At 41.5% G+C, this 13,208-nt stretch overlaps 1 protein-coding gene across 1 annotated transcript in view; it reads right to left on the bottom strand.

The window, feature by feature from the left end:
- The window catches only part of SHROOM3 (shroom family member 3), an 87,720-nt gene that overhangs the window by 45,776 nt on the left and 28,736 nt on the right, over positions 1–13,208 (bottom strand). Inside the window, exon 5 of the mRNA XM_047092265.1 lies at positions 661–792. Coding sequence (XP_046948221.1) covers positions 661–792 — 132 coding nt within the window. The remainder of the gene's footprint in view (positions 1–660; positions 793–13,208) is intronic.

Genomic DNA, 13,208 nt, shown 5'->3' with positions numbered 1-13,208 from the left:
TCGGAGCCTGGAACCTGCTTCAGATTTTGTGTCTCCCTCTCTCTCTGCCCCTCCCCTGCTAATGCGCACGCTCGCTCGCTCTCTCGCTCTCCTTCAAAAATAAGTAAACAATAAAAAAAATAAAAACACTGTATCTGATTTAAAGGTGGAGATGAAGGTGTGTATCACAGGAGATAATCACAGGAGTGCACACTGAGTAGCCCTAAGTGTGCTCGTTTTATTGGTTGGAGCTAAGTTGGATAACTAACCTTAACAGAAGGATATAAAGCAAGTAAGGAGTTCAAATACATGAATAAAATCACTCCATAAAAAGCAGACACATACTGGGTTGAGAAGGACATTAAGCACTGAGGAAAGAAGTTTGTCAGTTTTTCTAGTGAAGTGCTACAATGTGCAATTGAGAAAGGTCTGACTGAGAATGAGCAGACCCTGCTATGATCTCACATGGCCTCCCTTCCTGCCAGTCTAGCCCAGGGTATGAAGGTGACATATACATTAAGAGTTTGAAGAGGAAGAGGAAGAGGAAGAGGAAGGTGGTGGATAGAGAGGTTTGATCCTCAGGTTGAGTGTAAGGAAATGTTCTCAAAACAGAAGAACACCTTTTCTGGGAACAAGAGCTCTGAAAGAAGCAAAGCCCTGCATCTTGGCTGGGTCACTTACCTGGAATGGTATCTTTGGGGCCAAGGACTGCCGATCGTGCCCGGAGTGATTTGCATCATGCTGCCCTCTGGTTGGTTCTCCCCCAATTTGGTTAAATGCCAAGAGTGAGGTCGGCCTGCAGGGTCGCTGCGCCTGAGGAGACATGGGAGAGAGACCTCTCAACATCAGGAGCATTCTCAGCGGAGTCTCGTCACTGATGTGATTTACTGATTGAAAAGCAGAGTCTGCTGTAGCCTTAGAGATAAAAAATAATTAAGTAAATACTGGAAAGTAGAGCTTACTGCTTATTTCTCTTACTAACCATCGCTCCTCTCTGCTTTATAATATTTTTACTTTCATTTTGACATGATTTCAGACTTACCTAAAAATGTTGTAACTTAGTATAAAGAATTCCCACACAAACTCTAGTGCACTATGTGAATGCAAATTGGTAGTCACTATGAAAAACAGTATGGAGATTCCTTTAAAAAAATTAAATAGAACTACCATATGATCCAGCAACCCCACTTCTGGGTGTATATCCAAAGAAACTGAAATCAGGATCTTACAGAGATATCTACTCTCCCAGGTTCACTGCAGCATTACTCACAAGAGCCAATATATGGAAACAATCCAAGTGTCTATCACCTGATGAATGGAGGTGAGACACACACACACACACACACACACACACACACACACACACACACGGTGGAATATTACTCAGCCATGACAAAGTAGCAGATCCTGCCGTTTGCAACAACTTGGATGGACCTTGAGGGCATAACGCTAAGTGAAATAAGGCAGACAAAGATAAATACCGTACAATCTTACTTCTATGTGGAATCTTTTTAAAAAAGACAAACTCAGGGGCACCTGGGTGGCTCAGTCAGATGAGCGTCCAATTACGGCTCAGATCATGATCCCGTGGTTTGTGAGTTCGAGCCCCACATTGGGCTCTGTGCTGACAGCTGGGAGCCTGGAGCCTGCTTCTGATTCTGTGTCTCTCTCTCTGTCCCTCCCCTGCTTGCACTCTGTCTCTGTCTCTCTCTCTAAAAAATGAGTCAACATTTAAAAAATATTAAAAAAATAAAAAAATTAAAAAGACAACTCAGAATAACAGAGTATTGTTAACTAGAGGCTGGGGAGATGGGAGAAAGGGGAAGATTTGGTTAAGGAGCACAAACTTTAAGTTATAAGATTTACAGGTTTGGGGATCTAATGTACAGCATGGTGATTATAACTAATAATACTGTATCATACACTTGCGTGTTGCTAAGAGATTAGATCTTAAATGTTCTCAGACAAAAAAGAAATTGTAACTACGTGACAGGATGGACGAGTGGCTAATACTATAGAGGGAATCATTCTTTAATTTATAAATGTATCAAACCAGTATATTGTACACCTTAAACTTACACAATGTTACACACTAATTATATCCCAATAAAAACTGGAAGAAAAAGAAGAATGAATTTCACATTCACCTAGATTCCTTGTATGTTAACATTTTATGCTTTATTAATTTAAAGCACACAGAGTTGCCTTACTGTTTGTTGGTCTCTGCTTATCCATATATGAAAATGGGAGCAGTAATTCCTTGCCACCTCCCAAGGGACTTTGTGTGGCTGTATGGTAAAAAGCTTTCTGGTGATTTTGAAGTCCTCTGTCCTATCCTGATGCTGGATAAATTACATTATTTTAATTTCTTGGTAAGAACTACATAAAAATTAGCAGCTACCTCAGGGTTAACACTGCTCTAAGCTACATGGCCTAAACGGCAAGATGTTCTCGAAAATAGTTTTTCATTTTGCAAGTCAAGGACTTCAACTTTTAAATATCCTGCCTTTATAACACAAAGAGCTGACAAAGCCAAACGGAAAAAAACGGGTGTCCTTTAGCTACGATACTGAAGAATAAATTTGGTAAGGATTACACTGCTATAGAAGGTCAGAGTCAGGAGAGAGGGGCTGTGCCGTACTTTTGGCAAAAAAGTGAGGTGTGCTAGGGTATCTCATGCTGAAAACGTTTGAACTGTAGGAACGCAGGGGCATTTTTCTGCAGTTTAGAAACACGTGTATGAGATCCAGGAGTGCATTTTGATACACTGAAAATAAAGCTGAAAGTACACACACCTGTTTCTTTTCTATGAAACGATAAATTGGCATTTGCTAAATTAAATGAAAAAACCGTTCCCCCAATATGAGTCAAATTTAAAAAGTGTTAAGTATATTAGAATAATATTAGGCCAGGTGTCAAGACATGGGTTCTTACCCTGACTTTATTAACTTGCTGTATGACTCTGTATAAGTTACTTTCCCTCTCTGAGCCTTTGTTCATGTAAAAAAAAATGAAGACATTAATCAAAGAGGCTGTATTAGCCTCATTTTAATCTGAAATAACTTTTAAAATCTGTAAGAGTGTAGGGAGGACTGCAAGAGAGATAATGACTTCCCAAAAGTGCACATATTTTTTTCTGAAGAAAAATAGGAAAGGATAGGAAAATGGTCTTCTGTGAAGCAAGAGATACAGACACACAAGATTTTTAGCTGTCAGTCAATAAATGCTGATTGAACTGAGGAACGTATAGTCATATGCTAACATCTGTGTTGCCACATGGGCCAAGGAAAGTGAGAAAAATGGAAATCTCTCTTGATACAACACTGGGGATAGACAGAAGGTGGAATGTGGCAAGGTTATCAGCTCTGGGATCAGATAGACCTGGATTCTAATGCTGATACCTCAAATCCAAAAGCTAAAAACTGGTGGTAAATTTCTTAACCATTCTGAGCTACCTCATCTGTAAAAGGCAGATTATAACAGAACCTATTCATAGGGTTTTGTAAGATTAAAAATGAGGTCATGTACCGGCACATAGTAGAGCTCAACGAATGTTAAGTATGATTATCTTCCATCATTCATTATTAAAGAATTGGTAAAGACTAGAGGGTAGGGAGACAACCCCATCAGAGAGATCTACAATGCAGGACAGGAAAGGGGTGAGAGAAGCCCGGAGTGAATGGCGAGGGGAATGTGCAGGAACCATTGATGGCGCAGAAGTCACCCACATCTGAGCTCCCCAGGAAGGTCCTAAGAGATCATTACAGCAGAGAGTTATGGTGCTCACAGCCTGGAGGACCCTGGCCACAGTGGTGAAGCAGGGAGCTGCCAGGGCAGTGGCCATGACCTCTAGTTAGGGAAGTAAACACCGGCCAACAGGGAACAGACCTTGCCCACCTGGAAGCTAGGAAAGAATGAAAGCAAGTAATAGCACTGTCTTGGGGCAAAAGAGAGGACGTAGGGTGCAAAGTCAGGAGATCAACAGCGGAAGGCAAAATATTACAACTGTCTGGCTCTTTGCCCCCATACCTCTCTAATCCCCCTAACAGGTCCCAGGCAACCCATACCCTCTGCCCCAAAGTTGAACCTGCCCTCTTCTCAGAGGGGCCATCTGGGAGCCCCAGGTTAATGGCTCAGTGTCTCCACAGTTTGCCATTCTTGCTGCTAGCTTCCCTCTGACCTTGGACACACAGCCCCCCAGGAACTGGATCCTCACCTAGCTCCTCAAAGCCAGGCTACCTCCCTGGGACCTCAATTCCTCACTGACTTAGATTTCCTGCTTTGTCTTCCAGTTCCATCCAGGGATTAGAAATCCTTTCTGGTGCCCCAAGCCCCTCAGAGGCTGGCTCAAATCACACAGCCCTAAGTCCCACAGTCAGGATTGAAACCCAGTTGCCTATGACTTCAGACCCTCAAGAGATGTTACTGAATAACCATAAAGGAAAAACTGAGAACTTGCTGAAAAAATATAGTCTCTTTTTTGCACGAGGCACCTGGAGACATTTCATATGGGTTCAAATGATCCAAATGGGTCCAAAATACATACGGAGAAAGAATAAACTGTCATCTTCCCACCTCATGTCTGGTTACCTAGGGAGAGGAGTTGGCAGGACTTGTGACTAGGGACTTTGAGAAGCCAATGGATATAGCTGCAGAGTGAGGTTGGCCCGGCACCTGAGGGTGGTAATCCTAGGGATGACCCTTCAGCAGCTTCATCTACCAGCGGTATCTGACCACGCCTACCTAAAAACACTGGTGCCAAGAAGCCTTCCCTGCCCAAGAGAAATGGACAGGCCCTGATAAACTCAAAAGGCTCTACAGAAACATCTCGCTTCTAGTCAAGGAGATGAGGCGTGAGCTACTGTTTTCCAATAATAATTTCAGGAGTTCCGGAGAAGCCCTCTAGTCTGAAATCTCAAAGGAAAAAAGAGAGGAGGTGCCCTGAAGTGCAATCTACTCACCCAGACTTTGTATATCAGTTAGTACAGCACATTCATGAAGGGTCAGACATCCCACTGAAAGTTCTGAATCAGACTGAGGTGTACAAGGAGGCTGTGCACAGAACAGTGAAGACAAGTGGAGCTGTTTCACCTACATTAAGGGAAGACAATTTCTCCTTGTGCTTTGGAGGCAAGAGCGAGGCTTTTCAAAAAAATGTAACCCATGAAACCTTTCTTTGGTTTCTTTCCCATTCATTCAGGAGACATCCAGGGAGACTTTCTATATCCTAGTCACTATGCTGGCAGTGGGGATACAAAGAGCAACAAAGGATCAGTAGACCCACATAATTCACAGTATAGAGGAGGATGGCCAAGTAACCTGGGATGCGATGGGCTCCATGATTGAGACCCATACAAGATGCTTGGTAAACACAGGGGAGGGACTCACTAACACTGTGAGAAAGCTTCACTTTAACCTAGATCATGAAAGGTTTTCCAGATGGAAGAGGGTGGGGAAAGGAAGGTTTTCCAGATGGAAGAGGGTAGGGAAAGGAAGGCCATCTAGCTAGAATAGCATGACTAATGCATGGAGATGTACAAGAATATGGTAAAACAACACAAAGAAGCTGGAGAGGAGACGATGAGTAAAGGGAAGAACAGTAGATAAAGGTGATGAGGTAGGAGGGACCAGATCTTAACAGGCCTCACTAGAGAGTCTGGACAGTGTCCTGTGGATTTGGAAGCCACCAAAGAACCTTAGCCAGGGAGGAGCATGTTCAAATATGGGTTTCAGTAAGATCCTGATAATGACAAGGAGAATACATTTGAGAGAGACAAGACTGGAGGCTTTTCTCTTGGCCAGGGTAAAAGATAATGAGGGTCTGGCACTTAAGGCAGTGGCAGTGAACTTAAAGAGATAACCGATCATGGGGCACCTGGGTGGCTCAGTTGCTTGTGCATGGAGCCCAATGGCGGGGCTTGAACTCATGAACCATGAGATCATGACCAGAGCCAAAGTCAGATGCTTAACCAACTGAGCCTCCTGGGGACCCCTATTTTAAACAAAGATAAGTATAAGCAAGTTTATGTGAGACAGGGAGCTAAGGATACAGGACAAAGAGGACACTCCTCAAGACTCATGAGAAAGTAGGAAGGGATGGCATTCTACAGTACATGTGGGCAGTATACCTCATTTATGTATGCGTAAAGGCAGTCCCACTGAAATAAGAAAGTAGGAGGTAAGATGTTGATGCTCCTAAGTATGAAAGAGGGCAGATGGGAGGCGAGTCAGGGAGATTTCACACCCAATGTCCTCTATTTTCATTATGATGATGCCAGAAGAGGGAAACATGAGGGGGTTGATGTGGCAGGTTGGGGCTCAAGGCACATAACAGTGAGACCAGAAGAGCTAAAATTTGATGAGCATTTATAACTAAGAGTTAATAACTAAGAATTAATACTAAGATATGGTCCTGCCCTTAAGGAGCTTACATCCTGGTAGGGAGACCAAAAGAAGGAATTCCTACAGTAAATAATACGTCACAAAGAAATAATTCCTACAGTAAAGATAAAATATATGTCCAAGACTTGTAATGCCAAGGCAGGAAACCCAACTTGGAGAGATTTTTCTCTCTGGAGCTTGGACAGGTAACTATTGGCCCTTGGGTGGGTGTCAGGTCTCACCACAGGTCTAAGACATTAAGAACAGAGTGATCTTGAAACAAACAAACAAAAGGTCTTAAAAAACAAAAATGCGTCTGTTGGGAGAAGGCTTCAGAGAGAAGTTCTTTTTTTATAAGATTCTTCCACGTGGGCAGTGAAGTGATGAAATGAGGGAAAAGAACAATAAAAACGAGGACCAGAATGGAGCCCAGTGACTCTTACGCTTTGCTAGGGGAAGTATACATCAGCACAACCTGAAGAAAGAGCAGTCTGGCAACATCTAGAAAAAAAAAATTTTTTTTAATTTTTTAAAAATGTTTATTTTTGAAAGAGAGAGAGAGAGAGCACGAACAGGGGAGGGGCAGAGAGAGAGAGGGAGACACAGAATCTGAAGCAGGCTCCAGGTTGTCAGCACAGAGCCCGATGCGAGGCTCAAACCCACAAACCGCGAGATCATGACCTGAGTTGAAGTCGGATGCTTAACTGACTGAGCCACCCACGCACGCCTAGAAAAAAAAATTTTTTTTATGTTTCTTCATTTTTGAAACACAGAGAACACAAGCAGGGGTGGCGCGTAGAGAGAGGGGGGCACAGAATCTGAAGCAGGCTTCAGGCTCTGAGCTATCAGCACAGAGCCCGACGCGGGGCTCGAACTCACGAACCGCGAGATCATGACCTGAGCCGAAGTTGGAAGCTCAACCGACTGAGCCACCCAGGCACCCCGAAAAAAAATTTTTAAATAACACATCTATCAAAAGATTGAAAAACAAGCTAAATGCTCATCAGTAGCAGACCAGTTAAATCTTTGCAGTACATCCATAAAACAGAATACTTTTGTAGCCATTAAAAGAATGGAGTAGCTCTATACATATTGATATGAAAAGATCTCCAAAATCTATGACAACTATAAGGTTGTGCATCTCTTGATGCAGTATGCAAGAGAAAATATACATAACCCCTAACAGGTCTTAGTGGAAAGAATATTTCTGGAGTGATGCTTGTGAAACTAGGAAAATGAGTGACTCTGGGCAGGAAAACTTATTTTTTTCACTGTTATTTCCTTTTGTAACCTTTGAATTGTGTATCATGCACTTGTATTACCTATTTAAAAGCACAGCATTTTAAAAATAGCTGGAGATAACCAAAAAAAAAGTCAAACAGCTGTTTACTGACTTTTTCAATGATGCAAATAATTTAATAAACATTCCTAAAGAGCACAGCATGCTTTCATATTTTGGGATCACTTTGATCTTTAAGAAGATAAGGAAATACTTTCCTAAAGGGCATTACATCATGAGCATATCAATAAGGGTCAGAAGACAATTTAATTTTAAAATTTGAGCAGACTGAGTTTTGTGTGTGGGTGTAATTCAAACAAAGCCCTTTTGTTGCATTCCTAACCACAAACAAGGAAGCTTAACTGCGTGGGATGGGTAGGCTGATGAAACTGGAACTAGCAAGTGACATGGTGTCCTTCTTAGATGATTTTGTCCTAACACAGAGTCAGGAATGCAGAGCATATTTCTGAGAAATCTATAATAAAGAAGTTCAGGTATTTCAAGCAGTTTTCGTTGATCACCTACTGTGTGCCTTCTACTCCAATGAATTCTAGTTGGGAGTTCTGAGATGGCCACAAGGAGCTTACAATCTTGCTGGGGAGTCTTAGATGCAAGAAAAAGTGTTAAACAGAATCAGACTTAATCATTCATTCAAAAAATACCTGAGTGCCTGCTGAGTGCCAAGCACCATTCTAGACACTTGATGCCTATTTTCTCACTTACTCTTTGTCCTATCTTTACGTGCAGGGCTATTAATGAGGAAATGAGGTAAATAAGAAAAATTAAGCAACTTGTCCATAGTCACAAGGGTAGTAAGCACAGTTGATATTTATTTTTATTTAAAAATTTTTTTTTAAATGTCTATTTATTTTTGAAAGAGAGAGACAGAGTACGAGCAGGGGAGGAGCAGAGAGAAGGGGACAGAATCCGAAGCAGGCTCCAGGCTCTGAGCTGTCAGCACAGAGCTCGACGAGGGGCTCGAACCCACAGACCGTGAGATCATGACCTGAGCCGAAGTCGGACGCTTAACAGACTGAGCCACCCAGGCACCCCCCGAAGAGCTGATATTTAAACTCACACATCTGGCCCCAGAGCTTGTGCTCTTACCATCTAAGCAACGAGCAGTGTAAATGAGGTGGGGTGGGCAGAGTAGGAAGACAGACAGTAAGCAGATAAACAGGATATTTTCACACAGTTCTAAGGGTTCTGAAGGAAATAAAACTGGGTAATGTGAGAGTGAGATGAGGGTCCTGCTTTTGGACAGCATCTTTGAGAGGGGCATTTGAACAGAGACCTAAATGATGATGATAAACCATGCAAAGAGTTGGGGGCAGAGTATTCAGGATGGAAGGAACAATGAAATGCAAAGGCCTTGATGTGGGAATAAATCTGGGGTTTTCAAGAAGCACAACAGTGTGACTGAAGCCTTAGGAGCAAAAAGCAGATGGTAGAAGTCATCAAATGGTACTGGGCCACGTAAGCTCTAGAGGGACTTTGGATGTAAGCATCAAACATCTCACATGCTGCCCATGATCAGGAATAGGGTCTGAAGCTGGCCAAAAGGTCTAGAAATAGAGCGGGACTTCAGATGACCTTGAAGGATCGGTATGCTTTGCATAAATCAAGAAGGTAACAACCACAACTTGGAACATAAAAAATTCCAAGAGCTAGAGTTCAGTTTTTTGTTGATGCTGTGCTTCAATGAGCTATTATGACTGACACTTTGAGTTGACTCTTCTGGGTGCGCGAACATTATAAAACCTTGCCAGTTATCAACCAGACATGAGCTGAATATGTAAGAATACAAGATAGACTACCTGCACTACCAAATAAAACATCCTGTTTTCTAATCCACTTACTAACCCACCTACCTGCCCACCCATCATCTGTTTAGTACACAATATGCTTTAATAGATGACCAAGTCCAGGCAAACCATAAAAGACTCTTAAATACAGAGAACAAAATGAGGGTTGCTGGAGGGGAGGTGGGGGGGGAGTGGTTGGGCTAAATGGGTGATGGGCATTAAGAAGGGCACTTGTGTTGAGCACTGGGTGTTAATCACTAAATTCTACTCCTGAAACTAATACTACACTGTATGTTAATGAACTTGAATAAAACAAAAAAAACAATAGATGACCAAGTCCAACTTAACAAGATTCCAGTCTTAACCCCCCACTTTTGACCCCCCAAAACAATATATTAATATATTCTGTAAATCAGGTCTGAGTTAACGTGTCATGGATGTGGGCTGAGGGTCTTCCTGATAGACTTACTGAACACCATATGCTTGGCCCAGGATAAAATATGTTTCCTAAGGTTCCTTTTGTGTGTCACTGCTATTTTCCCCTTTTTCTCCTAATCTATTTTTAAAATTATAAAGTCCTTCAAACATATATAAATGTATTCAAATTAATATAAAGATCACCACATCACCAAGATTAATCAAATCTTCATATTTTCCCCGTTTTATTTGAGGTACTCTTTTGAATAGGTATAGGTACTCTTTTGAATTCATATAGTTTTTTTCTTAAAAAAAGATCAAAGCCATTGAGAAGTCTTACTCTCCACATTTCCTAGCCCACTCCCCCCATTTCTCTTCAGTATTTAGAAAGCCTCTTCATACCATTTTTTCCTTTTAGCTGCCTGGTATTCCCTTGAATGCATACATCATATTTACTCACCAGACCCTTTCTGTAGATACTTTTTGATTTCTAGTCTCTTGCTATTACAAATAATGCTTCAGTGAATAACCATGCCCATACACTGATTTCTATCTATGCAGACTTATTGCAGCAAAAATTCCCAGAAGTAGAATTGTTGGCTCAAAATAGGCACTTGTGATTTTGATAGTTAAAGCTAAATTGCCCCTTTCACACTTTAAAGAGGAAACAAATTCAGTATGAACAATTAAGCGTCACTGTACAAGTAATTTGGGGGGAGGGTGAAGGATATTATATCTTTAGTATAGTGGAACAGATGATCTGTATTTGAACAACAATGCCTTTTTTAGGCATTTGCTGTTTACAGGAAAATGATAGGCCCCAAATACTGATGACAAAAATATACAGCAAGTGAAAACCATGACTGAGTCAAGCTACACTGAGCTGTACTCATAACACTGTTTTATTCCATAGATCCCCATGGAACTCTCTCTGGAATAAAAATTACCCCACATTGAGATAGGTTTTCTACATGTTCACAGGAGGCAGAAAAGCTCCTAAAATTTTTAAAGGGTTGAAAAAGCCCATTATCTTCCAAGATACAAAAGAAAAGACAAGAAAAGAAAAGAGAAAAGAAAAGGAAAGAAAAAAGGTGGTAATTGTCCCATAACACTATTGGCAAAGACACTGTTCTTGAGAAATCCTTTACCTCCCCTTTACAGCATCGCTAACCTCTAGTTTCTAGGACTACAGGACTCTTCAAGACTGTATTTCAGACTTTTGAGATTCACAGAAAAATCCAAGCAAAGTTTTCTAAGGCTTTTATAATTGCCTCACCAACATCTGTGTCTTAAACAAGTGGTTCGGTGGGTAGAAAGGTATGCATTAGGTAATATAACCCCATAGCAACACACAGTCCTTTCTGGAAAGAGAAGTTCTTTTTAAATGTCACATCCTGATAATACACCCTGGGGACGTTTGGCTTTGAGGAGTGAATCATAAGTAAGAGTGAAGTGTGCTAACAGATAGACATAAGACTCTAACACCTAAAATTTGCATAAAAGATGAAAAACCTTTTCAAGTAAGATGCTTTACTCCACTTCTCACACCTGTCCCAATGTCCTTTCACTAGTGGTTTATCTCCTCCCCACTCTCTATTCTGACATATTTTTTTTTAAGATTTAAATTTTATTAATGTCCAAACAAAGCTATTATCCTACAGGAGAGGGACCACCAATGGGGTGGGCATCTTTCACTTAGTCACCAATGGATGATGGCGTTGAAATGTCTTTTTCTCAATATCCCTCTCTTTCTATCCTCCTCCTCTCAACTCTGAGGAAGCAGAAAAGTCAACTCTCCTTCCCACACTTCAACATTTGCATCCAAGCCATGGCAGAAGCTGATACAGACATTCTAACATCTCTGATCTCTAACAGCATTCATCTTGTCTTTCATGGACTTTCAAAATCCAATTACGATAAATAGCATAGCATAAATAGAGAAGCATAAGTTCTTTTTTTTTTTTTTAATTTTTTTTTCAACGTTTTTTATTTATTTTTGGGACAGAGAGAGACAGAGCATGAACGGGTGAGGGGCAGAGAGAGAGGGAGACACAGAATCGGAAACAGGCTCCAGGCTCCGAGCCATCGGCCCAGAGCCTGACGCGGGGCTCGAACTCACGGACCGCGAGATCGTGACCTGGCTGAAGTCGGACGCTTAACCAACTGCGCCACCCAGGCGCCCCGAGAAGCATAAGTTCTAATTATTGATAATTTCTTCTTCTCAAATCTCAATTTGCAATCGGATATTTTATTTGTTGGAGGAAGAAGGAGAGATTGGCTTTCACCAATTTCTTTAGATATCACATATTATGATTTTAGGATTTTCTTCTCTACTTCCGTGTGCCATAGAATGTGTTGCTAGAGCTCATATAGGAGAAATCACTTCTGTGCTGGTTTGTTTTTATCTTCCACACACAGATGGAATAAACGTACCCTCATGGATCTCAGGGTAAGATAGTTGCAGAGAACTGGAAATATCGTTGTGTGTCCCTGAATTACTGCTCCCCTTGACAGAGAAGTTGCTTAGAGGTCTGCCAGAGGACTCCCATTGGATAAGTTAGAAGCAGTTCAGCAGGGCACAATAAAGGTGTGTATGGCTCGTTCCCTCCACCCAGTGGGCTTCGGGGTGGGAGGGGAAGGGTATCTACCACAGCAGCTGGAAACACTCCTCCTTAATATATAAACCCACACAAGACTGTCCTTGGAGAGTTTAAAGGAGGCCAAATACCAACCAAGATATTTCAAAATTAAGCTAATTAATTTTCATACAATGCCAAAGTATACATTGCTCTTCATTTGCCAAAACAGGCGAAGGAAGGGTTTTTGTGTGTGTGAGGCAAAAGCCTTACCTTTTGGGAGGGACTTTTTTCCAAACACCACTCCATTAAACAAAAACAAATAGATGGCCCCCAAACCTCCAACACTAAAGACACTGGCTCTTTTGGGATAAGTCTGATGCATCCCACTGTTTTTCTCTTCTTTATTTCACCTGCTTGTCATTTAGAGAAAGAGGCCACAAATAAGCAATTAAAGGCAACAAGAAAACAAAGGAAAGGACAGAAAGCATTCATTTTTAGAGAAAAACTTCCAACAGTGGTCAAAAGAATCTACATTTAAAAATCATACCAGAAAGGGATCGCTCACTAAAAAAAAACTTTTAAAGATCATTGAAACCTGATTGAAAAGATGACAGAGAAGCTAAAAACTTTAAGAATACTTGCTCCAGCCCCTCTGTTCCTACCTACCTGTATCTTCATAATAAATTTTACACCAGGCGTTTAACCACCACCAGCCACCCCTACCACCACTCACACATAACCTGACACCGGTGGAGGAGAAAATAATAC

The sequence above is a fragment of the Lynx rufus genome, unplaced genomic scaffold, assembly GCF_022079265.1.
Source record: "Lynx rufus isolate CCGP_SWC_20201006 ecotype Redwood Valley unplaced genomic scaffold, mLynRuf1.p SCAF_3, whole genome shotgun sequence".
NCBI lineage: Eukaryota > Metazoa > Chordata > Mammalia > Carnivora > Felidae > Lynx > Lynx rufus.
This window is presented reverse-complemented; position numbering and strand designations above follow the sequence as displayed.